We start from the raw sequence: 26,365 nt of genomic DNA, 5'->3' as shown, positions 1-26,365 counted from the left end.
TACCAGTGTCTCAGTTGTGTTTTCTTTCTTGGCAACAGGTTCATCTTATGAATCCTGATTACGTTCCCAAACCATGCTGTGCACCTACCAAACTAAATGCCATATCTGTCCTTTACTTCGATGATAATTCTAATGTAATCTTGAAGAAATACAGGAATATGGTAGTAAGAGCTTGTGGATGTCACTGACAAACAGTCTTCACATGGACTCTGTAATGCTACCATGAACTTGGATACAATCCTCCCTGTTTTCACGACCTTGGGAAAAAAAAACCATGTGATGAACAACCCTTCAGAACACCATGTATGTGCCTTGTGGGAGGAGGGGGTGTGGGGACCACCCCCCAGGGTGGGAGTAGACTGCTGGACTTCTTACAGACTGACCCCACACCACGGTGGCTGCCCAGCTCAGCTCAGCAGCAGCAAAATGCCCTGACACTTTATTTGGCTGGGATGGTCCTAATCTCACAAAGAAGAGTGACCTGTAGCAGGTGCTTGGATATGTGCTGCAGTTTAAACAGATAAGCACTCAACACCCAAAACAAGTGTGGTCTTTCTTTGCGGGCAGGGAGGGAAGATGAGGGGAAGAGGCAGAGAAGCTAAAGAAAGTGGTGTTAGCACTTCAGACATTGAGTGTACATCTCATGCAAGATCCTTGTGGCCAGAGGGACAGGTTACTGCACCTAGACTGTTAGTCTTCTGACTTCTGTCATGACAGTAAACATCTAAAATTGTGCCAAAGCAGATGTTTCAGTTCTCTTATGCTCCCAGCACTGTTTGACTCTGATCTTGCAGGTGTAAGATGGCATGGCTGCACCCTGTGTTAGAAACACTGCCATGAGCTCAGACCCTGTCTGGTCTTCCTAGCTCACCATCTGACTGGGCAATACAAATTTATACACTTGCTCTTATGCAACTTCCTTCCACTCCCCACGTGGAGCTGCCTCATCTACTACCACTTTCCCAGGAAGGAAGTCAGGACACTTCTTCAGCTGTAATTCAGAAGTAAAAGCTTAGGGACCATTTGTTCTCTAGCTGGACAGTTTGTTTACAGGAAGACAGAATGTCAACAACATTTGCAATCTTTCCCTTTCAACTCATGCAACTAACAAACTGGTATAAAGGATATGCAGTGTAGAGCCATGGTTTGTCTAGCAGAAGCTAATAGCAAATTGTTTTGATCAATATTAAACTTGTATTAAATGCACTTACCTCTACTTGCATTTAAAAGGCTTCTTGTAAATACAAGCTATAATTTATTGCACTTGTCACTGTATATTCATTGTGCTGTATCATTTATAGAAAGACTGCTTTTTTAAAAAGTTTTTATTTAGAAAAAATCTCAGTGTAAACAATTGTACCACTTTGATTTTATACAAGAAACTCATGAGATTGTGCTTCACTAGAAAGTTGTTAAAACATAATAAAGGCTTCCTGAAAGGCAGAAGTACACATGTTGATCCAATACATCTGCCAGTACAACACTTAGCTTTCACTGTGGCTTTTTCACCTTCACATATTTTCAGACTGAACAGAATCAAAAGTTCTGGACAGACAGTAAAGTGAAGAACCAGGAGAAATTCACTGGTTTAAAAGTCCATTGATGTTTTGCCTTTTTTTTAAATAAAAAAAAAAAAAGCAACCCAACTTACTCCATATGATGGACAAAACCCAGCATCTTGACAGATTAGTCAAATTAGCTTGCAGCAATCCTCATTCCTCATGAGTTTCTGTGCACATGAGACAGCAGAATTCAGTCCTTGGTTTGCTGTTGCCTTTGTATTGTGACAGTCTCTGCAATTTAAATTCTTTGGCTTTCAGTTAAGTCTAACATGGAACATCTTATGCACCAAAGAATAGATTCATATTATAATCCAAGACACCACAAAATGTGTGGTCCTAGAATTCAAACTTATCAATGCTTACAGCTTGGAGAAAATGTTAAGGCTCAAGAAGAGAGGGGGAACTATTTTACACTACTGCAGAAGAGCTGAATGGAAAAAATATTAAACATTATGTTATTTGTTGTTCTCTAGGTACTCTGACTAAGGAGCAGGTCAGCACAACGTCTGGATTCAGGCTGGGGTAGGAAACACATTGTAAGCTCCGGAGTCTGACTGATCATTTACCATTAACGGAGCAGTTGTAACAGCACCTATTTTTTCACTCTGGCTCTAGAGAAGTAGAGCATAGTTGTGCCTCTGGAGCTGGATGGCAGCAGCCTATGGAAATGCACCTGACACATGTACACTATGGCATCAGTAACGTTCAGGCACATGTTACAGTACCATCACTTTCATTATGGCTAGACCTCCCATGCTGAGAGGATTAACAGGAAACAACCAGCTCATGGTGGCCTGGTATCTTCCAAAGATGTGTGTGTTTTCAACCTTTCAGCAGCTATATTGAGACAAATAAGGATTAAGTATAATTCTAGAGGCAAAAGTGACTCAACACAGCTGTAGCTTTTGCCTTTCTAGTAATGACAAGAAGTTTGTAAGGATTACTTTTTAACCAGATCTAACATGAAGAGAAAAATATTCTACTGCTGCCCTTCAGTTGGTTTTCTTAACGTGTTTTGGTCTCAAAGGAAACCATTTACACTTTCATTGCAGAAATGCAGTGCAACTACCAATGCTGAAAATACTCTTGATTTGCACACTAACAACTTGTTAGCTTTCCTTCACACACAGAGAGACATGTCTCTTAACACACACACAAGGGGAAGATACCAAAGTTTAGTACATTCAATTTCCTAGAAACAAAGAAACAAAAAAAGCCCCACCCCCCAAATACACTATTTGAAAATTAGCAAAGATAGAAATCCCTCAGTACTGTACAGAGCCAGGGACAGAGCATCCAGACTTTTATTACAGTTCATCCCTTGCCTGACGCAAGACAAAGTTATGCAGTGATTCAAGGTCTCTCGTTCCGTTGTGTTCACTGACTTTCTTTCCACCTCGGAAAAGCAGAAGTGTAGGATAACCACGTACCTTCAAAAGACACACACGAAAAAAAAGAAACTTGCTATTAATAATGTTCGAACTTGTATCCATCACTCATATTTACCTGATTCTGAAAAGCCATCAACCCCTCTAAAACAATAAGCCATTTTAATTAAAAAAAACAAACCCACAGCAGAACTTTCAATGCCAACCTGCAATTTCTGAACATTTTTAAGAATGGGGTAATACATGCTCCTCTAGGCTCTTGGAATGACAGCCTCAGCTCTGTCTTCAATTGCCTGCCTAACAGCTCTAAAAGACATTTCTTTTATAGGAACAGAATTCAGCATTGGATACCGCAAGACAGCTTTAGTGCTTTCAGAGAGAGAGGTTTCCTAAAGTAGGGACTTCTTCAGCTTTGTCCAATAATGAAAGTGACCAAGCCCGAACAAACAGTTCGGGAACAAAATGGTGTCACCAGCTGCCTCTTTTTGGCTAACAGAGACCACAGCTGTACTGTCACCAGGCATCTGGAGTGCAGCAGCCAGTTGGGCTGCACACTGGACCCTTCAACATCTGGAACATAGTACTGTCCCCTTCATTTCAGAACTTTCACACTTACAGAAAATCTGTTGCAGACGTTACGTTCCACAGTGCAGTCCACTTCTGCTATTTTGACATCAGTCAAACCTGGAAATTGCTCTTTGGCAAGGTTCTCCCAGGTTGGAGCCAAGTTCTTACAGTGACCACACCTAGAAGCAAAGGAGGGATATTTGATTAGCAGATACACTTCCCAGTTTATCTCTACTGTCTTGCTGCAATTGCTGTAAGTTTAACTAGCAACCTTTCCTATCCCCTAATGATTTGGCCCTCCAACTCCCTTGCACTATTATGTCAGTAAATGAGCTAAGAAAACAAGTGATTTTATTTAAGTTAAGCACTGAAGTACTTTCTGACCTTTGTTAGTCTTGCCTAGAATGGTATTCCAGATCTCGGTACATTAACATTTTACCCCACAGAAGAATATGAAGCCAAATAAAGACAAACAGAGCGAATACTTAAATGGAAAAAAAAAAAGATCTCTTGGAAACAAAAATGCTTTTAGGAAGACACAGAATGTCTGTAGTATGAATTAATTTTTCAGGTAGCACATGCCAGTCATGCTAAAGCTACATAGCCTGAGTTTTAATTAGGTAAATGAGATTTTAATTTCCCTATTAAATTTCTTCCAGTTCCTAATGGCCTCCTTGACCACTAGCATTCATTTTGTTTATATTTTTAACTTGGCTTAGTCAAGTACCTAATGTGAACTTCTTACTGCCTTTAAGAAGAATTCCCAAAGAACTTTAGACTTTAAATCTGAATTGCTCATACTGTTCTAACCCAGCTGCACCTTAATTGGGTTATTAAAATAGACTCATAATTGCCTTGAGGCTGGATCAGGGCATTTACAAAAATAATGAAAGATGTCTCAGCACAAGTTTTCTTAATGCAAGCCAGTGTATATTTAAACTACCTTGTTAATACACAGGGACAGTATAAAAGCATTTCTGACCATGCACAAAAACTATGAGAACGGGATGATTTTGTGCTTACGATGCAAGTTAACATTAATATTTATCCAAAACTAACTGAACAGCAGAGCTAGAAAGCAACATAATAGTGTTCGCTGAGCCCTACATAAGTTAATCCACTTGGAAGGGAATATGGTCATTTATATGCAGAGCACTACAGGCAGTCACAAGCCTGACTTTCAGAGCCAAAACTAGGATACGAGCTACATAAATATAGGAAGCATTTTCCTAAATGGTGGCTTTCTGAGCATTGCAGCCAGGCAGCACACACTGGTGACTCCACATCATGAAACCGCTGTTTCTCAGCCTGCCATCCAACACTGATCCTATCTGTGAGATCCAGCAGCATCCCATGAGAATCTCATGAGATGAGGACATGGTATTGTTAATAAAAGATAATCAAAAGGGTAGAATTTCTTGATCTCAAACTCTCCCAGAAAAAGTTGCTCCAGGTAATGAACTAGTAGGTATGCCAACAAGCCCTGGGTTCAGAAATCAGACTGAAAGCTGCTCTGGAGCACAGGTGTGAACTGAATTTCCCAGCCAGTTCTGCAGGTGGGGCAGAAGCAGCACAGGCACAGACTAAGTCCCTCCCAGACTACAGAGGGGATAAAGGCAGTGAGGAAAGAGCAGTAAACGATGAGAGGTGTGCGTGCTATGGGCAGGACATTTCTTAACGCAGTGGTGACAGATACTTGCTCACATCCAAAAGCAGGTCTTACAAATGGAAGAGAGCATAGCAGTGGTTCTCAAGCAGCAAAAGGTGACAACACGGGAAAAGCCTGCAGCATTCAGCTTAAGTGAAATGAAATGCTCCCAGGTAATTCTTGCCTACACTAAGAAACACATTCATGCCTACTATTGAAGTTAAATGGCAATATTTTGAGATGCCTGAGCACATCTAAATATGGATGGCATTTGCTTGTGTTGCTTTGTAATGGGGCCTTTTGTAACTTAAACAAAAGGTCTTTTTATATTTTATACATCATGTTAATGGAATGCTAGTGATTAAATCAGACATGTGTTATCTTTCACACAGTGAAATACAGCCTAATTTTAATCTCTCTCCCTACACTAGGCTTCCTTCTGTTGGCTAAAAGACCAGCAATGGATGAGCAAGATGGCATGCAAGTTTCATTAAATTCAGTAGAGGCACAAATAAGATGAATTCTATAAACCAGAGAGAGAAGCGTGAAACTTTCTTTTTGTCTCAGAAAAGGAATAGTAAGAAAAAGGGGGAAATACTTTTTCTACAAGTTTGTAATATGGAGGTCTTAACCCATCTGGGGTCCCAGGCTCTGCTGGATATAGCAGAAATGGCAGATGCCAGACATGACTTTCAGTTCCCCCTCCAATGTGTTCCATTGGGTATCTACATCTACACCTACACCATCTGCACTGGGCACTTCTACCTTGGGTCCCTCTAAGAACATACTGCTTGAACATACACTCTTAAGAACATCTTAAAATTGTCACTTGTGTAAATTAGTTTTTGGACAGTTATTTGAGGAGTAACAGGCAGCTAATTATCCATAGTTCAACAGTCTGTATCAAAACTCAGGTGCTCCAATGAGGCTTCCAAGCAAGGCTAGAGAGTGCCCTAAGGCAAGCATCCTCTCCTTTCTCAGCACTGAGATATGGTGATATGCTCCCCTCATCTTACCCTAACTCAGGGATAGGAACATGCTGCACCTGCAAAGAAAGCTTCACTCTCCCTGTTACCCCAGCAGTACCTGGAGGCTGACACGGTAAAGCTTCTGTGTCAGCCTTTCCGCAGAGAGGCAGCTCAAGGGAGCTAAACAAGACTGAGCTTTTTTTTTTGCTGTGACTCTTGCCAATACACACATTCTTCAGCTAATTCACAGTTTAGATCAAGACAACAAATACAGTACTACAGCTCAAAGACCTACACCAACTATCGCACTCACATCTTAGGCCAGCAATAATCCTGAACAGCAACAGCTGCAAACTTCTTACCATGGAGCGTAGAATTTAATAAAGGTGATCCCCCTAGCAATGGTTGCATCAAAGTCTTTTTCAGAGAGAGAAAGCACTGCAGCCTGCCCCCAAAAAAAGAAAAAGAGAAAAAAAAAGTCAAAAAATATTTTTGTCAAAAAAAATTTTTGTATATACAACATCAGCCTACTGAGCTTTTACCTTCCTAAAAGGGAAACTGGAATTGGAAAAGATAATATTGTTGGTAATATAAACAAGAGTAGCAGCAGCAGACCTGCCTTTTACTTCTCAGCTGCTTTCCTTCCCCAGAGAGACGCAGAGAAAAGTGTATTTTACACTGAATCTCATCCATAACTGAAGAAACAAAACTTTCCTATTTTCAAAGGATTTGCCTGTATCCAGATTTTCAGTAATTGTAAAAAATCACATTAATTTTAATACACTATGTTTCAAGGAACAGCCCTTAGAGGAGCTGGCTTCAAGCAGGTAATGGCCATTGAGATTTTAATGAGGTGTTCAAGGCACACAGGTGATGTCTCAAGAGCTGTTCTCTCTGTTCTTTCTTCCCCTGCATTGCATGCACAGAAAAAACTGTTACCAGAAACACAGATTTGCCTGTCAAGAGGACATCACAACACCACACTTGCATGGGTGCCAGGAAATGTTTCTAATCCTGATAATATCAGGAGCAAGGGAATGATGGGAGGAAAGCACATTGCTTGCAGTCTCATATGAGAGCATGGAGCTCTCATATGAGACTGCAATTTCATTTTTTGTGTGAGACCTTTACGGGTGGGAGGGATTAAAAACAAATTTATGCACCTCATGCCTATAAAAGCTTCAAAATCAAATGAAAGAAAAGAAAAACAAGATCACAGCCGACAGTATTATCAATTCTATTTTAACTCCAGTAAGTTTTGTGAAGCCAAAAATAAATTTGAAAATCCAAATTATCCAGTACCTTTAAATACTTCTGTAAATAACTGTTAGTTCATGGAATTATTTCACTATGCTGAAGTATTTTTACCTCCAAATAATTATTTAGAAAATAGAAATTATACTTTTATACTTTCTAATTATTAAATAATCAGAAATAATTAAAGGAAGCAAAATGTAAGCACTATGCTCCTACTCTGATTTTCCTAAATGGATATCTAAAACTAATGTTCCAGACATAATATACAATCTAAGATACAAAATTTGAAAACCTGATTAGTAACAACTTCCCCACGATTTGCACAGTAAAATGAATTTTAAAGATCTGTAGATTACTATCAGAAGAGCAAAGTGAACTACATAACCACAAAAAGGAATTTAATATCAGATATCTCAATTTTAGCTCTGTGTCTCAAAAAAAGACATCTAATGCAATCACATAATCTGAGCATCTGCTGGTCACACTGCCTTAATCCATCAAGATCATTTTTTGAATGATTTTAGCCATGTCTGGCAGTAGAGAAGTCTCATGGATGTAAAAGTACAGCTTCTGTAAAAGGGCTGGCAAGCACTTGGGCTATATAAGACATGGGGAAATCCAAGTAGGGGGCCAACACTGGGACACAAATTTGGAGTGGGAACTCATTGCTTTTGCTGCCTGTTGTCAACTGATAGCAAATGCAGTCAGTGTTTGCTGGCTACAGGGGCTGGCCCCTTGTTTCAAAATTCATGAAAACAAAGAGTCAGGGGGTCTGAAGATAAAAGTTGGAAGGACAAGTTGAGTCCTACACTATGTCTACTATTATTTGGCAAAAAAATCCCCCAACAATCCTTTCCTCCTTGTGTGTGTGCTGGTGAATGCAAGGCAGAAGTGGGAATTTGTGTTACATTTGGTTTGTGTTATTTCTATAAAAATAGAAAGACAACTAATTACTTCCAGCATTGTACTAACACCAGCTCATTGGGATCTTCCAAATATGAGGTCAATTAAGAAAATAAAAATTGAAGAGTATGAAAATTGCAAATCTATGTGGTCTGTAATGTTTGATAAGCCACTTTATGCAAGATGGGTAATGCTGCTGAAGAAGTCAGCTGGGAAAGGTAATATTCTCCTGTAAGAAGCTGCATAGAAACTGTATTTATAATATTGTTGCCTAATTATCTATATCATAAAGGAGTGCCAATTCCTGTCCCTTATTTGATAGACAGAAAGTATGTTCTGCACATTTAATGAAAAATTATGTTTGAAATCCATCCCTAATTTCTCAGCCTCACCAATTTTTCATTCATCTCCTAGAAAAGTGGCAGATGAAATGCGAAAGGGATTAGAAAAGACAGAAAATTATATGACATGAACTACAATTGTAAAAAGGTTATTTCTGTCAATTTCTTCACAACATAGGCCTGTAGCTCCAACAACCAAGAAAAAAATAAGTCTCCAAACCCCAAGGAGTTTTCTTGTCACAGGGCATATTACCTTACCATATTGGTACTGGTCTTCATAATCTTTGTTCATTGTTTCTGCAAATAGATTTTTAAGTATAGAACCCTGGCTTTTTTTTTAGGGGCTTAGCAGTGTGCACCATCCTTCAGGGTTCAAGTGATAATGTTGCAAGAAATGTTCATCTCTACAGTGGTGAAATATGCTGTCATACAGACCCAGGTGGCAGCAGTTCCATGGGCCAAAAGGACCACATTTATGCCTCTATCTAAATAATTTATTGCAACCATAAAATAGGAATTAGATTTTTTTTTTCCTTCTCCAATTCATCAGGTTAGTAAAAGTATATCTAGGATTTATTATCTGATTCCACTGATTACTCAAAAAAATAACCAGGGAAATATTTGGCACAGTTTACATCCAGAAATTGTCAAGCTATCAGAGAGAGAAACACATGGAAGGCTCAGGCAGCTCTAACAGTCTGAACACCTTACATTGCTGCAGAGTGCAGGAACACTTACCTCAACATGGGTGGGTTCTGCAGGTGGCTGTGGGGCTTCAACAGGTTTATCTGCTGGTGGCTCTTTCCCAGAGCTCTGTAGTTGGGACTCCACATATTCTTTTAAAGAATCAAAATCCCTCTTCCCTTTGTACTGGTCACCCTACAATTAGCAAATAGTTTGTGCAACCTTCAATATGCAGGTTGATGTAGCAAATAAATAATTACAAGCAAAACATAAGATTGCCAAGGGTAAGCATATAAATAAATAAGTATTATTATCTAGTTCTTAAACTTCTCTATGACATTCCATTCACTACATGTCTTCAGCTTTTGCCATAGATTCTTCAGTACCCAAAGGGAAATGAAAGGTATTTTAGAAACATAGAAGCAAATTTTTGAAACATTTCCACTTTGACCTTCTGGTCTCACCCTAGACAGTTTTTTTTTTTTTTTTTTTTTTGTTAAAACTAACTCTACTACAAGGAACAATAAAATATCCACTGTGGTTTGGGTGTGGTCTCTGTTACCCTGTGAGCTCTACACAGTGCTTTGACAGGGCTGAAAACCTTAACTTGCCTGTCTCTGGACTACAGTCATTCCTCTGGCCTACAGACCTGCCACAACTCCTTGGAAAATCCAAAGAGTAAGGTATTGCACTCTGGACACCTAGGTTCACCTGAGAGCAAAAGACAACAGCAGCCTGCTTCAGGGCAGACATTTCCAATGGCACCACTGTCGCAGAAGTCTAATCCTATTTTTTAACCTGCACATAAAACAGTCAGCCAGCCAGATCTTTGAGAGGCCACAGTTCACCTTGGATGCTTCCCCATATTTCAGGTACTTTCCAAATCCAGAGAACAAGACAATCAAGAGATTGTCAGAACAAGAAATCAGAGCACTTGTGAGCAGCTTTCAGTCTCAAACCCACTGTCAGCCCTCTCCAATTTGGCTCTTGCATGATTGCCCTCAGGGCTGTCTGTGAAAATTAGTATTAATTTTCCTGTTCAGAAGAGAGATCATATCTTTGAGGCATTACATATCCATTTTGGATAGAATTCTTGAGATGTGGTCCTATGTGGTGTGGGCTGCAAGATGTATTTCCTCTTGCAGACGAGGAACATTCTTTAAGAAACAACATACAATCTCCCATACATTAGAAGGAAGAACAGACATCTCTTCAAATTTCCTTTTTCATTGGAACTCTTTCTATACATTTTCCTTTTGTAATAGACAATGTTTCCTGTAACTACTACCCCTTTCCTGGCACTGGGTGTCAATCCCTAAGGAGAGAGAAGCTGGTACCTGTTCGTTTGTACCCATGTCAGCAGGGCAGGGTCAGGGTTCCTCCCAGGGTATCTGCTGCATCTCACCAACAGCAGTGGTGTGATGCCAGATTTCAGTTATGGCAAAGGGGATGAAGGTTCTACAGATAAGGCTGGATGACTGAATCAGTTCTCCTACTTCCCCTTACTGATCAGGAGATAGCTAGCTGCCAAAGAGAGTTTCATGAATTTCTAGGCCAGATTATTGGAAAATTGTTGAGGTTGTTCTGTGTTTTTTCAAATATGTTGTATCAGCCCATGGAGGAACATATGATTTTGGTAGCAGTATTCCACCAAGAAATGCCACACTGCCAGCAGGGGAAGACAGTTTGATGTCAACTGAAATACATTGTTCAGATTTAAGACCGAGGTTCAGCTTTACCAAATGCAACAGCAGTGGGTTTTTTTCTTTCACTGCACTCTTGATTGAAAGAACTCCAAGGAACTCCAACTTCAACTTTATTACAACGTTTAAACTAAAGTTTAATTAACTGAAAACCTCTAGCCTTGCACATGCTTGATTTGAGCACTCCCTCAGCTTCCAGTTGTGCTGCTGATGTGTGTGCCCTGAGAGAGCACAAGGCTGCGCACTTACGCGAACCTGGTTGGGATTCAAAAACGCAGGGGTTGCTTCATTTAAATTCCCTAGTGTCTGATCTTATAGGGGTCCTTATACCAAACCTCATATGGTGTGTACTAATGGCCAGTTTCTCTTTAGAATGCCAGAAAATTGCCACAAGCAGTGGCCACTACACTGTTTCAAGTAACAAAACTTAAGGTTGCTGATACTGTAAATGTTCAAAAAGGAATGCAAGATGAATGGGAGAAAACCCCCTCTTCCTTCTGCCTGCCAAGAACTTAGCATGTAAGAGCTAGAAGTGTAGTCCTGGGTTCTCTTGCAGGCCTGTTTTTAATATCCATTGAATATATTTAACTAATCTTGAAATTATGAAATATAGCATAAATAACACAACAATTTATAATATGTTTGTTTACTGATGTTCAGATATGTGGTATTTATAAATACTTTATCTCCCCATAATTTTAGAATATTTTAGTTCTCTGAATTGCTGCAAGGAAAAATGTCAAGTGGGCCCACAAGATTCTCACTTGCATGTGAAATGCAAGTGTCATGTGAAATGTTTGGATTTATATAAGAAAGAAAATTTGCATCTCTAGATATCACTCAGCAGATGGGCACCACTTAGAGGTGAGAACCTTCTGACACACATTGTGAAAATTACATACTTTATTATTATTTCTATTTCAGTTATATTTTTGTATCTCATACGAAGCAAAATACTATGATAAAGTAAACCCAGAATTCTCTCATATAGCAGCATAACTGGAGATCCTGCTTACAGATTTATGAACATTATGTCAGTTGTTTGCAAAACAGAGAACAAAAACCTTTAACTTTTATCTGTGGACAAAGTCTACCTCTTCTAGTACCCAAATGAACATCCAACATCTTTTCTCTCACAAGCAAATTTTTTTTCCAGGATGTAAGCATAGTCCAAATACTATTCAGAGAAAAATGGTGTGATCTTTTGCTGAACTTGCAGACTCACCTTTTCACCATTCCTAAACCAGAGGAGTGTGGGATAACCACGAACTTGGGTTTCAGAGCAGACTTCATAATGCTGGGTACAGTCGACCTACATTTTGGGAATAAAATCCAAAACTATTCAGTGCCTAAAATAAACATACAACAAGCATCACAGCCTCCCTTGTTTAAAAGCTCAGAAAAATACAGGAACAAGCAATACAAGGCTTGGCAAAACTCAATACCAAGTACTGTCTTGAGAATGATTATGTCTGTCTTCCAAACAGTGGTTTGGTTGTGTAATTGGGAGGCTCTGTGTGTATTTGATTTTTTTTTTTTTTTTAAGGAGGGATTGGGGAGGGAAGTATGGCTAGAAGGAAGTAGTAGCAATTACAAAGAACAATGAAGACATAATTAAATATTTCAATTAAAAAGTACTTGGTATTCTCAGCTAATAAAATCAGTACATGGACAATGAGACACAAAACACTAATGTGAGAGGGCTTTACAGTGAAGACATACTGGCTCACCCATTTTTTTTAAAGAGTACTCTTTAAAGACTTCAGATGGGATGTCAACAGCTAGCAAGTAAACTGTGTTCCAAGGGAAGCTCCAAGAGCATAGCAACAGTCAATTTTAATATGTCACAAACCAGTCTGTAAAGTTACTTGTTTATTAGCTTTTCACTGAAGATCAATTCTAAAGATTAAAGTGTTAAGACACTATTCCCCGAAATGAGATGAAGGTCATAGTTCAACCTTCTTAGAAACAGTTGTGTTTCCTGTTTACTTACAGACTTAAAATCTTAGCCAAGACATGCTTCAAGATATATTTCACAAGCTATACAGTTACATAAAATTGTCTAGGCATCAAGACAAATCTTACTGGAGGTACTAAATAGCAAATCTCAGTAATACGAACTGCAAACACCACAGACAACTGATTAAAACAGAAACTTCGGAAATTTATTGTTTATTTTTCTCTGGGTAACTCAGAGAAAACTCTGGTACTGTTCTCAGAGAACAGTAACTTCATAAAGATATTTAAGCAACGATTTCATCAGACAGCAAACAAGGCTATCAAAAAGTACAGAAAGATTCAAAGGAGAAAAAGCTTCTGACATTCCATTCTCAGAGGAAATCTAACTTTATATCCACCTGGTATATATATATAGTATATATATATGTGTGTGTGTGTCTTCTCTGAAGTTCAACTGTGCTTATATATATATGTATATATGTATGTATGTATGTATGTCTCCTCTAAAGTTCAACTCTGCTGGCCTGTGCTGTACATATACAGCATACCTGAATTAATAGATTTTCAAAAGCAATAAAAAAAAAAAAAACAAAAAAAAAAAAACAAAAACAAAAACAAACTCATCCCTCCTACTGCAGCTGAAAGTGCTGCAAGGGCAGAGGCAGGGGAGACAGCAGAGGGAGAGTCCCTCTGCAGGACTGACAACACTGCTGCCAGGCAGTATTTCAGGTCAGTGGAACCACTGTGAAAGTTTAGGGACATGGAAGTTGACCCCAGATCAATTTCCACAGTTGGCAGAAACAGAGGGATTCCCATCATGAGCCACCTGGACTTAGGTATGGGTCAGCAAATAAAGCCAGTAACTGCAATTGCCAGACCACCTCCATACCTCTGCATAGTAGTCACTCCACGTACAAGTAACAAGCTCCCATGGTAAATACACCACAGAACCTGGTTATCAACCCTAAGGGAAATAAGTAAAGCAGGACAAGATATCAATTTTTAAGGTGTAAGACCCCCTGAAACCTTTTAAAAGTTTTATGGGGAAAAAGAGGAAAAAAACCAAAACCAACAAAGAAATAACTCATCATAAATACCCAGTAGGGCTAAAGCTTGCTAAGGAATCCAATGCTGCAAAGAACAAATTAGAAGTCACTTTCCCACTCAAATACTGAAGTCTATCAAGTTCTGACAAAGCAAATGAATAATAAAAAACAAGTCTCAAAATATTGTTCCCTGCATCTGAAATATCAGACTTGTTCCCAGGTCTCTGAAATGCAGGGGCAGCTCTGTTTGCAACAAGGCTTTGCTTAAAATGGGGGAGGTTCTGTTAACTGTGGATGTGTGAGAAAAAAACATGACCATCTCAAAACAAAAATATGAACTATGACTATAAAAGGATTTAAGAGGTGACAAACAAAACAATTGTGATTTGCAAATCATAGCACAAAAGGCATGATTCTTGGCTAAAATGTATGTTGACACAAACCATATTATCAAACTAAGAGTGCTTCACCTACCTTACCAATTTTGACAGCTTCTGAATGCTCAAAGACTTGAGCCAGCTGTTCCCAGGTCGGGGCCAAAGCCTTGCAGTGACCACACCAAGGGGCAAAGAACTTGATGAAGTGATTACCTTTTAAGTTAAAAAAAAAAAAAAATATATATATATATATATATATATATATATATATATATATATATATATTTAGCTAATTTGGAATGAACTTGGTTGCAATTAAAGCCTAGGTACTAATCTCAGGCTGCAAATTTATCATGGTATTTCCTGAGTTAGAGATAGGAAACATTGTGAATCAAAGGCCAGGACAAAATACTTCAGCAATTAGGTTTTCAATACTGTATGCAGTCCCACAGCATTGCCAAATTTCCTGAAAATTCAAACAGCTTCACAATCTCAAGCCAACAAGAGAGGTATTAAAACTGATACTTTTAACCTAACCATTTACTTTAATGTTTAATTCTACCATGTCAATCAGTTGCCCTGTTACAGAGTAGAAAGAACTACCATGGAATATATGTTGATAGCAGCATAAATTGAAGTATTAAACTTCATCTTCATGCAATGGTGTTTCCTAAGTAAACTTAAGTCCATGAATTAACTGAAAAATGTTGTTCAGTTTTCCATTCTTCTTTTTCTGCCCTGCTATTTGAATTTTCATGTCAACTACTCAGAAATTTCTGCCTTTAGTAGATGTATGTGGCATTTTATGCAGGGGAGAGTCCCTGTGCTATCTCCTACTAAGATTTAGTTTAAAAGTATATATAATTGATTGCAGAGTACCAGAATATGCAATTACTTTCAATTAAGATTACTTAATTCAAATTGCTGCACATTTTTGCAATATATCTAGGCAAGGCTCTATTAAATGAAATAAAAATGAACTTAATTAAAATAAGGAAAAAAATCAATTTGCAGGAAACACCAGCAACTGCAGAAAAGCTCTTTTTAGCAGAATTATTCATAATCCTTTGAAGAATGCTTTGGGGCTGGTATTGAATTAATTTCTAGTTTGAAGGCTTGTCCACAAAGGAAGGTCAGAGGAAAGACCGGACTTGACTGGTCTGCATGTAGAAGATTTTCAAACTGATTGACATGCTCTGTATTGGTCAAATAAACTGCAAAATTAAATTTCCCATTAATTAATAAGAATACTAGTCAAAATCGGCTATTCTTTACCATTTACTCTGACATACTCTCCTCAATAGAAAACAACATAATTTATTTTTGTCCCAGAGCAGCAAAAAAGTTAAAGGAAGCTATTTAAGAACAGAAGTCAATTTTGCTGGTGTAACTGCTGAGGCTCACATTAAATTTAAGCACTGAACTTCTCATAACTGAAGTCAGGAGAGGACAACAGATTTACAGATGATTGTAAACCTGTTTAACCATCACATATGACCATGAGAATGTCTCCTCTATGAAGGCCAATGGATACATAATAAAAACACTAAAGCATTTACAATGCACTGAACTTTACAGTCGGAGAAGGTAGTTAAGTTGACAAATGCTTAGCATATCGCTGATGGCTTAGAGGAAAATTAATTGAGAATTTTGATTGAATTCCACATTAAGCCAGATATGCTGGGAAATTTTAAGCTAGCTGCACAAAATGCTGTTTTACACGTGAAAATATTTCTAATGAGCTAATGTTTACTTTAAGAAGTTCGAGTTCAACCTCCCTAGTGATTTCAAAATGGGCAAACATTTAATTTTATCCAGCCTTTCTTTTTCAGATTACAGATGGAGAAAGTAGGATCCTCTGTTGTCATGCCAGCCCAAAGTTTGTATTCTAAGATTTTGCTCATTGTCTAAAAAAACATCATGTGAGTGGTGAAATTTCCCATATTAGGTATCCCTCCTGGCATTAATTTTAAAGCTTCCAGACAAAATATTTTTTAAAATAGCCCGACAGACAAAGTGTTTTGCCCACATTAAATTCTGGAGGAAGGAAGCTAAAGAATATCAAATAAAAGGCCAGACTGGAGTGGGATGGGGGCTGGAAGGAGGAAGCGGGTGGATTATACTTATCCAGAATAACAGCCTGGGAGGAAGAACAAGCCAGCACCTTAGGGAAAGAGGAAATGGGACTTGCAAAAACACAAAGTGGCAAGGCTGTGACTGAGCAAGGAACTCAGGAAAAGAGACAGTTTAGTTGAGCAGGCCCCACTAGCTTCTGCCCTGGAGTTAGGAGCCATAATTTTACTGCATTCTGAGTGCTGTACTTCAACTTTCTCATAGTCTGCAATATGTAATTTAACCAATTTAACCATCATTTTTACTTCGTTTGCAGTTTCATCCTCTTTCACTAGGTATTACCATAAAATAAAAGTGGGAAGCAGGTTCTCTGAAAACTAACATTTCTGATGCAGACTTCCCACTACTAATGTCTCTGTAACCAAGTTTCTCTTGTTCAGAAAAAAGGTTACCTTCTGCTATGTGCATCTTGAAATTGTCTGCTGAGAGTTCATACATTCCCTGCTTAGGTTCAGGGGTTTTTGGCGGTTCCACATCAGATTCAGGGTCCTATTCATGAGAAAAAAATTAACTTTTATTTCTCTTCTACAGCAAATACACAACATTTTCCTTTCTTGTATCACACCATTCTGTGATAGTGCCATAGACTCTGAAATTTTAAATTCCTAAAGCAATGTCCTAATTTAGCTTGATTTAGGTACCTAATGTTTCCTAAAAAACAACTACATGAAAGCAAAAGATGAAAAGGACTGCCACATAAAAGAGAGTTACTAGAGTCTGTGGAATACCAGTCTTTCACTGTACTCTAGTACAGTCACAGGGCACAGTAATTGCTGTAGCATTCATTGCATCACCATACATTAGAACACTTAAATTATGTAACAGTGCCTCCAGAGCATCACACATCATCCACAACTGCCATCACACTAATTTCAGTGGTCTCTGGGCTATTTAGAAATAGTGCAAAAGCTATTTTCTGTTCTCCTAGTGCTGTCTACCTAATGGCTCCGTGAAGACCACAACAATGGAAATAGAGCAAACACTTAATATATATAACTTGCAAGAAACGCGTGAGCATTTCAGCAAAAGCAAGTGAATACTTTCTAGACTCTAACCCTATAGCAAAAAAGATTTTTTTAGGAACCTCAAAGTGTATTTCTTAAAATAATTTCACATTTAATGTTCAATTATTAAAAATATAGTGTTTGTTTAAATGTAATCACATTCTAACTGTGGTTCAGCAACCACTTAAGCTTTCTCTTGATTAGAAATAGCAATCAAAAATTTAATTTCAGGTGAGGCTTGGCTCCCATATGTGAATTATACCCCTAAACTTAAGGATTCTCCTAGTGATGGTATTAGCTTACCTTACTTAACTGATCACTTAAAACCTTTTCTTTAGGCCACAATATTATCCGAAAGTAACTCAGCCAAAGATGGCATCTATGTTCTTAGAGGTAATTAGGCCCAACACAAATGCAATTTATAATGCATTAGAGCTAAATTGCTTTTCTTACTCTAGAAACATTAGATGTCAAATTAATTAACAGCAAGGACTGTAACTTAAAATGTCAAATGTATAAGCATTAAAACTGCATTATGTACTGCAATTTTAAAAGCAGGAAAGAGAGCAGGTCACAGGATGGCAATTTTAATTACTGCTCTGACTTACATGTAAGCCATTTCAGATTGGTACTGCAACCTGACTTTTATTCTCAGGAGCAGATTTCCTCCTGGAAATTGAAACCTAACTTAAAGAAATGATAGATAAGTAAGCCTGCAGAAAATATTATTTCCTTTAGACTTACAGATGGTTCCTCATTTAGTTTCTCCAACATCCAGTTTTCCAGTGCCTGGAAGTCCCTAGGGCCTTGGTATTTCAGAGGTTCTTGTCCTGGCTTAAGCAACTTTAGCCTAAAGGGTCAAAATATAGAGAAGAGTGAGGCAAAAATTTTCACACAGGAAACATGCTTTGCTAATCCATGGCAATGCATCTCAGACTGCAGTAACAGATCTCTTGACTATTAACATCAGCATCAGGCACCCCTTTCAGATTAAAGTGACATAGCTGGAACTTAAAAGATCCTCTTTCTTTCCCATGTAAGCTTTAAGGAGATTTTTAAAAGAGAAAATAAGACATACCAAGTTAAAAATCAGTGTAATGAAATATTATTTTGAAAGAGCAATTTAAAAATTGCAGCATTCAGTTCTATTAATCCTATTTCAGTTTGTCAAAGAGCATCAGTTTTGTTTTGTTCACCTTTCTCCATCACCAAAGGAAAAATATCTAGTGTTTATTTTCCCAGGAATTTCTTTTTCACCTCTTGTTCTCTGACAGCTGCTATAGTGCAGGGCTTGTCATGTGGTATTAAACTGATTAAAAACACACTGAGACAAGTCAATAGGACAAGAAGATGACTGCTTGTAGGCATCCAGACTTCATGATTATAACGTTCAATAATCACCATCAAAACTTTTCCATAGACTACATAAAATTTCTACTACTAAATTTTAAGTTAAAATTGGAAGTATATTTAATAAAGGTGTGATACTGAATTCTGACCTATTCTTATTTTTTAAAGCAAATCAGAGTTTCAATTACTACTATCACATAGCCCTCAGTTCCCCTTGCCAAGCTGTCATTTTGTACTGCTTCTTTAGTTTCCTGAAATGTTTTTCTCTCTCTTCTTCTTCCACAGTTGGAAGAAATGAACATATGAAAGTGTTGAAAAACCACATAATGCAAATACATTCAAAAGAGATAAGAGCTCCCACTGTTTTTTCTGTTCAAGGTACTCTTGAATGTTCCTTGTGATGACAGAAAGTCAGAATAATAAGGAAGAAAAAGAAATGAAAAAGAAGAACATCTAAAACACAGCTCCTGGCAATACTTTTGGAAAGTAACAAAACAAATTCAGGTAACATCTTAAAAAAAGCTAGCTGCACCTTTATTTTCTGCAAACAAGGTTAAACTTTCTCTAGTTCAGTTGAGAGAATATTTATTTTGCAGCACCAAATAATCCTGAGACAACTGTGATAGGAAGTGCAGGGACCTGCTCAGCCATTTTTTCTCTGAGGGGATGAAAAGAGGATGCAACTTTTCATTTGACAGGTGTTTGGAAAAGCAGTGTAGGGATCAGCATAACCTGGACTTGCAACAATTCCTCTGCCTGAGGAAGCAGTGAAATTTCCCTTGCTGGAGGTTTTTAGAAACAAGCTCGTTAAAACCTGACTCAAATAGGAAGAGATGTGATACCATGAATTCCCCTTCATTGCTGTATTTCTATACCTAGCAGATAACTGCCTTATTATTTTTAACTTTTCAAATAGAAAAAAGCAAGCACTAACTATTCCTATGTATTCAATGACCTTAAAGAGGAGGGAGGGGAAAAAACCCTCCAGCAACTACACATCCATTGATTTTTTCCTACTCAAAAATCTCTGCCACTCTATTTTAAGAGGAACAGCATCATAATATAATCTATGCAAATAGGCAACAACAACCAATGCTCACTTCTGAAGATATGAAAACTGTAATATTCAGTCTTGAATATTCAAGAGCTTCAGAGCTGTAATATTCATTCTTTCTTGGTATTTGTAGTGAAAGCAAGACACACACTGCCCTTAAGGATAATTCCTATCTCAACAAGGACTATGCTATTTATAACTCTGAACTTCCACTCAGTCACACACATCGGCGTCCAAGTGAGTGCAGCCAGGAGCGAATGAAAAGTTTATGCTGTTGCTGGGGTTGGCAAAAACACCAGACAATGTGAGCAAAGGGAAGGAAACTGAAAAATACAGCCTGTGGAAGGGCTATAGATAATCATCTATACAATCTCCACTTATTACCTCTAAAATGAGTAATTAATAAAGCAGTTGAAAGGATACCATCCATATCTGCAAGAAGCTTTAAAGAAGACACGAGTGAAAAAGAAATCCTTTTGCTCCTTTTCTCTCAGTTTAAAAGGGAACACACATCTAACCCAAAGGCACTGACCTCTCATAGATACTCTAGACCATGTTCTGCCTACCAAAGCTGAGGTAGTGAGACATACATCCTTGATAACAGCATAAACATAGCAACCTTAAAATACTAGACCAATATAAGCAAACTTAGCTAGAAAAAAAAAATTCACACAATATCACCTCTGCTATGCTAAGTGATACTATTGCTTTATGAGCACTAAGTTGAATAAAAATCTAAGAGACCACCTATAATGCAATTATGAAGGATGCAGTGTACTGAAAAATTTGTGGCAAGTTACTTTTAAAAGTACTGTTAGTAGAAACCAGCTCTGTCATGCATATCACAGCTGCACAATGTACTGTTGCTTCAGAAAGAGGTACTCCCACACAAAAGAACAGGAAAATTCTGGACTTCAGTTAAACACAGCCACCTTCCAAGACATAAAACAGCTTCTTGAAAGAAAAAAAAAAAAAAAAAAAAAAAGGAAAAAAAAAAAAAGCCGAAGAGTACTATGTATTACACGATACTTGGCAACATTGCAAAAAGGCTTAAAATGAATATAGCAGGTCCAAAGGGCTACAAAGAAATCCAGAAAAAATATAGCTTAGAAGTTAACTTCAAGAAATTGGCAGAGGATCATGGAAAACTAAAAAAGAAAAATAGGAGCAGATTTCTTTCTATACTTACGTAGGGTATCCTCGCACGCCAAATTCAGAGCACAGTGGAATATCTACAGTACAATCCACTTTAACAACATAGACCTGTGGGTTTTCCATGTTGTTGTATTTATCTCCCAAATCATTCCAAGTTGGCTGGAGGCGCTGACAATGTCCACACCTGTGACAGGAGGAACAAGATACTGTTTAATAGCTGCTCCCACTTAGAGGGGAATGAGCCCATGGAAAAGTCATATGCAGAATGGTGATTTTGATAAATTTAAACAAATTTTAAAATCAAAAGTTAAATCAGTTACATCAGAAATCTTCCATACTCAAGCACTGTTACATGAAGCAACAGCAAATGCTATTAAGAACTGTAGCATGCTGCAAACACATCTTGTGTAAAAATCATCAAGATTTGAGAACCTCTTGGTACTCTCCTTTTACAGTACTAATCCTATGAATACCCCCCGAACTTAGTAAGGCTATTAATCAAAGCACTGTCAGTCTTTCAGCTTTCTAGAAAAAAACCTGCAAGGTTGCCCAGCTTTCTTTACATTCTAATATTTCAAAATTACTCTTTTTTTTTAAGCAAGTAGGTAAGAAGATAATAGTTTCTAGCCTCTTTGTAATGCCACTTGCACTTCTATGCTTCAGAGGAATTATAACACACAAGTCAAGAAACATCACATCCAATTTCACAATACAGTTTCCCAAAATTTTAATGACCCTTGTGGGTCACTTCCAGTTCAGAATATTCTGTGAAAATCTTCCCCTCCTATGCTCTGCCCCAGCAGGACACCATCAACTCTTTATACCTGCATATACACAGAAAACTGGCCTCATATAGTTCCTAAAACAGCACCTCCCCAGAACCAAAAAAAAAAAAGCTATTATTCTTCTCACTGTCTTCCTAGTCTTTCAAATCATTATAGCAATACTCTGTTCCTCAAAGAATGATGGAAAGTTTTAAGGAATGGATTTTCATTTCTCTTTAATGGCTGCTTTTTCCAACCCTCCAAGACATCTAAGTAATACAAAGTTGGAGTAACAGAAAACATTCTCAGACTGACAGTATGAAAACAGTTATTGCTTGGCATTTACAGCGTGTAAATACAACAATTTACATGTTGCAATATGTAATTGTTGCAACATCTACTTTGTAAGTAACAATTAAATCACCATTAGGACTTTGGAGAACTTTGCTTGGACTTAAATTAGTTTCACTCATACAAATGATTTTGAGTACACTTGTAGAAAAGTTGCATGGATTCACACCTTTCTCTCCTGAGATCATTAAGAGAAAAAAACAACCAACCAAAAAAAAACAAAAAAAAACCCCTGAGATTTACTTTAAGAGAAAGAATTTTTTCTGATCTTAATAAGGTCCTGTAACAGTCAGGCACAGTGGGTCATACATGCTCCCATGATGTGGCTGAATACAATTTTGTGATCTTGTTTTGAAGTGCCCTGGTGAAGGGATACAATGTGTTCTTATTAAAATCAAATATTCCTTAAATATTTAACTTCTGACTGAAGTCCCTCCATAGTCAACTCCTTCACAGAGCTTGAATTAAGAGGAGGATTTTGGATACCCTGATCCTTTCCCCTAGCAGATGCAGTGATTCAAAACACCAAATGAATACTGGCTGGTGTTAGAGAACAGAGCATGGAAAACTAGGGAAGGGAATCCCAATTAATTAACCTCCTGTTTTTTAAGCACAACAGAGTTGCCTTGTCCCTACTTAACACTGTGATCTCTGCTATACACACCCCTTTCCTTCCTTCTTTGGATTATGGAAGGTAAAACTGAGACTAAAGCAGGAAAAATGTTCCTATCTGAATCAGTAATCGACTAGTTAGTCATTCCCAGTTTGAAAAAAACCAAAACAGTATTATACAGAAGGAAATACATGACAGTCCTGAAAACACTTTTTCTGAAGTTTCCAAGGAAATATATATAAAACCAAGGAGGGCAAAATCAAAGAGCAAGACCATGCAATATCACATGCTTCCCTCAACCCCATGCACCTACACCGTCCTTTACTGCTGCCACTCTACAACACATTAGTGGGGCTGCAGGAGCTGCTGGGGACAGTGGAGACCTGGGTGTCAATGAGGAGTTCTGCTCTTTTATCCCTACATGGGCTAGAAAGTTGTAAGCATCCTCAACCTCCACTGACAAGCACAAATGAAGATCCAAAAGAGACTAACACAGACTTTTCTGGGGGCCACTAGTAGAGCCTGAGCCCTGCAGCCAGCAAGGGCAGCTCCTCAGCCAGGCACAGCTCAAATCCTTATCCAGCTAAAAACACAGACATGGTATAAGCAGCCCAGGACCAGTCTTGCTCTGCACAGAAGAATTCAACTGAAGTAAAATCCTGTCAACAGAGTTGGATTCAACAACAACGAACTCTGGTGATCAATTCTGCTGCAGCTCAGTGGACTTGCCAGGTATACCAAGTAAGAACATGGGTTGAAAAGACCCGTAAGAGTCAAAATAATGAAGTGAAACTACTCAGTTGACATTCCTTCCTGCTAAGGAACCAGGGGAACCTCACTCCTCTGTAGAAATGCAACTGGCATGGCAGACAACTTAAGAATATTTTGTGCCACCAAGAGAGTAACCTGTTCTATCCCCAAGTGTACCTACCAAGTGGGACAGCCTTCTGAACAAAAACCTTATAATATCTGATGGCAAATGACTTGGAATGCTCTCTTCTTGAAGTATCCTGTCATCTTTGAAACAAATGTAGGCCCTCACATGTACCACCACTGTTTCTGAGTGAGGTCCTCAGCAACATTTGTTTCAAGAATCTGGAAGAGAAGGGCGGTGTTGGCTCTAACCCAGCACTTACTGGTAGCATTGATGATGCAACATTAGCAGCACCCACATAAATCTGAAAGACAATCCCAGCTGAAGGTTGGGCTGTTTGCCTTGGAACTACAGACAACAGCCTGTGGGAAGCATTAGGAGATTAGCACATCACCTCAGAACAGGCTCTAACATAGACTCCAGGACTGTCAGGCTGCCCATCTGATCCTACTGACAAACTCCTGGTGTGTATAAGCACCTCTCTCAGGATGTTCCCTTTGTTCTGCTCTTCCCTTGGACCTGAAACCTGGCCCTATTGCTGCCTGTCAGGAGCCAGACATCCAGACCAAGGGCCCTGAAGCCAAGAACCAGAGATCTGGAGGATTTTCTAAGGATGAAGAGAACATACCAGAGAAATCTGGTAAACAACACAGTTCCCTCACACTTAAGCTGGGCAGAGATCTTCAGCCCTCCCAAGGGCACAGTGTGATCCAACTCTGCCAGCGCTCCCTTTGATCTGTACTGAGGATGTGGAGCATATACTGGATTTTGCAACTGCCCTTTTGGCAGAGGGTCTCCTACAAACAGTGTCTCGGGATAAGAGAGAGCTCATCTGGTTTTAGGGATGCCTGTAAAAGAGTCAGTCAAAGGGTAGACAGACACAGACATCATCACCTGAGTACAGAAGAGAACAGAAGCACTCCTGCTCTGCACAGGCATTTCTTAAGCCTTACTGCACTCTCAGGCAGGACTCCTTCATCAGCAAGTCAGGCATTCTTCACTTTTGTGATCTTCAGAGAACAAAGGCGTCTGCTCTTTCAAGCTTTTACTTAACATTTTCACATGGCATAAATAAGTCAATGTTAATAACAAAAAAAAGTTTTCAAAGGAAATGCTTTCCTGCTATGGATTTCAAAGACTCATACGCCTAAATGGCACCACGTAGCAATGGATAACTTTGGATCAAAACATAACTTTTGCACATTGTTCCCTTTATTTTATCTAGATTAAACAAAACTTGGGAGGAAAAAAAATAAAAAAGAAACCTAACAACCCTAACAATAGAACTCCCAATAACATCTACTGGATATCAGTAAGATAAAAAAGGGTAGGGGAAGAGGCAAAGAGAAGAATATGAGCAACCATGAGAAAGACCCAGTGATGAGAAGTGCTGTGCTCTTGACTAGGAATGTCCAGCAAAGCACCGTTCCCTCATTCATCTCCACGATTCTCGTGCCAAAAGTACCAGTCCAGGACAAAAGCCCACAGTGGGTCTCTCGCAAATCTAATTAACTCTCCAGCTCTCCTAAGGAAACCTGCGGCCTTGGGGACGCAGCACGGTGGTTAACAGCAAATTTACCCTTAAATTTCGTGTATGCAAAGAGAACATAAATTCTGCAGTGAAAGCATCTGCGAGCTTGGGCACAGGATAAGTAAGTGATGGTGGCCAAGATGCAACAGCTCTCGGTCTCTTCGAGGCACGCCGAAGCAGCTCCCCCCGCAGCCCCAGCCGGGGGCGGCTTCGGGCGCCGATAGGTTGGACCTGATGATCTCAGAGGTCTTTTCCAACCTAGCTGAGCCCGTGGCTCTGTGACGGCCGCCGAGGCCCGGGCCGGGCACACGCGGGGGTCCCACTCCCCCGTCCCGGCCCTTCCCGGCCCCCGGGGCTGCCCTTCCCCGCCAGTCCGCCCGCCGGCCCCGCCGCGGGGCTCGGGGCAGCGCGACCCCGCGGCCTCCCCGCCGGCCCGGCCCGGCCCCGCCGCCTCCCGCCGCCACGTCAACGGGGAAGAGGCGGGCGGAGGGCGCGGGCCGGGCCGGCCGCGCCGCGCTCGGGTACCCACCACGGGGCGAAGAACATGACGAAGTGGGGGGCGGCGGCGGCGCCGTGCCGCAGCATCTCCGCGCTGTAGAGGTGCCGCCCGTGCGGGTCCTCCGCCGCCGCCGGGCCCGGCCCCGGCCCCGGCCCCGGCTCCGGCTCGGCCCGCGCCGGGCGGCCGCAGAGCACGGGGCCGAGCACGGCCAGGGACAGGACGCGCCACCACGCCGGGCCGGAGCGCAGCGGAGCCATGGCAGCGCCGGAGAGAGAGCGGGCAAAGCCCCGGGCGGCCGCTGCCGCCTCCGCCCCGCCCCGCCCGCGGCCCCCGCCCCCGCCCGCCTTCCTCCCTCCCCCTCTGCTCGGGCACCCCCGCACGCACAGCCGGACCCTCCTGTCTGGAAATACACCATTCTGTATAAGTGTTGTTTGTATAGCACGCGACATCTATTATTTTATGTTCCTTAGTAATTAAATTGCTCTATGCATCCATATTAAAGTTTAAAATAATTGCAGGTTTTATATTTTTTAATACATAAACATGCTAATTTTTCTAATCCTTAATTTTATAAATTTATTTAAATACCATATAATAGTATTTATTATATTATATATTGATTATATATATATTA

At 39.6% G+C, this 26,365-nt stretch overlaps 2 protein-coding genes across 2 annotated transcripts in view; one reads left to right on the top strand and one right to left on the bottom strand.

The window, feature by feature from the left end:
* BMP6 (bone morphogenetic protein 6) overlaps window positions 1-1,483 on the top strand; it is an 86,335-nt gene extending 84,852 nt beyond the window's left edge. Inside the window, exon 7 of the mRNA XM_053981351.1 lies at window positions 39-1,483. Coding sequence (XP_053837326.1) covers window positions 39-188 — 150 coding nt within the window. The 3' untranslated portion in view covers window positions 189-1,483. The remainder of the gene's footprint in view (window positions 1-38) is intronic.
* Window positions 1,308-25,912, bottom strand: TXNDC5 (thioredoxin domain containing 5). Its single transcript, XM_053981339.1, has 10 exons — window positions 25,762-25,912; window positions 21,134-21,283; window positions 18,285-18,390; window positions 16,929-17,025; window positions 14,501-14,616; window positions 12,247-12,333; window positions 9,373-9,513; window positions 6,496-6,578; window positions 3,567-3,696; window positions 1,308-2,992 (listed from the first exon to the last, which is right to left on the bottom strand). The coding sequence occupies exons 1-10, from the start codon at window positions 25,815-25,817 to the stop codon at window positions 2,870-2,872; spliced, it is 1,089 nt and encodes a 362-aa protein (XP_053837314.1). The 5' UTR covers window positions 25,818-25,912; the 3' UTR covers window positions 1,308-2,869.
* Window positions 25,913-26,365: the final 453 nt, after the last annotated feature.

The sequence above is a fragment of the Vidua macroura genome, chromosome 1, assembly GCF_024509145.1.
Source record: "Vidua macroura isolate BioBank_ID:100142 chromosome 1, ASM2450914v1, whole genome shotgun sequence".
NCBI classification, from domain to species: domain Eukaryota; kingdom Metazoa; phylum Chordata; class Aves; order Passeriformes; family Viduidae; genus Vidua; species Vidua macroura.
This window is presented reverse-complemented; position numbering and strand designations above follow the sequence as displayed.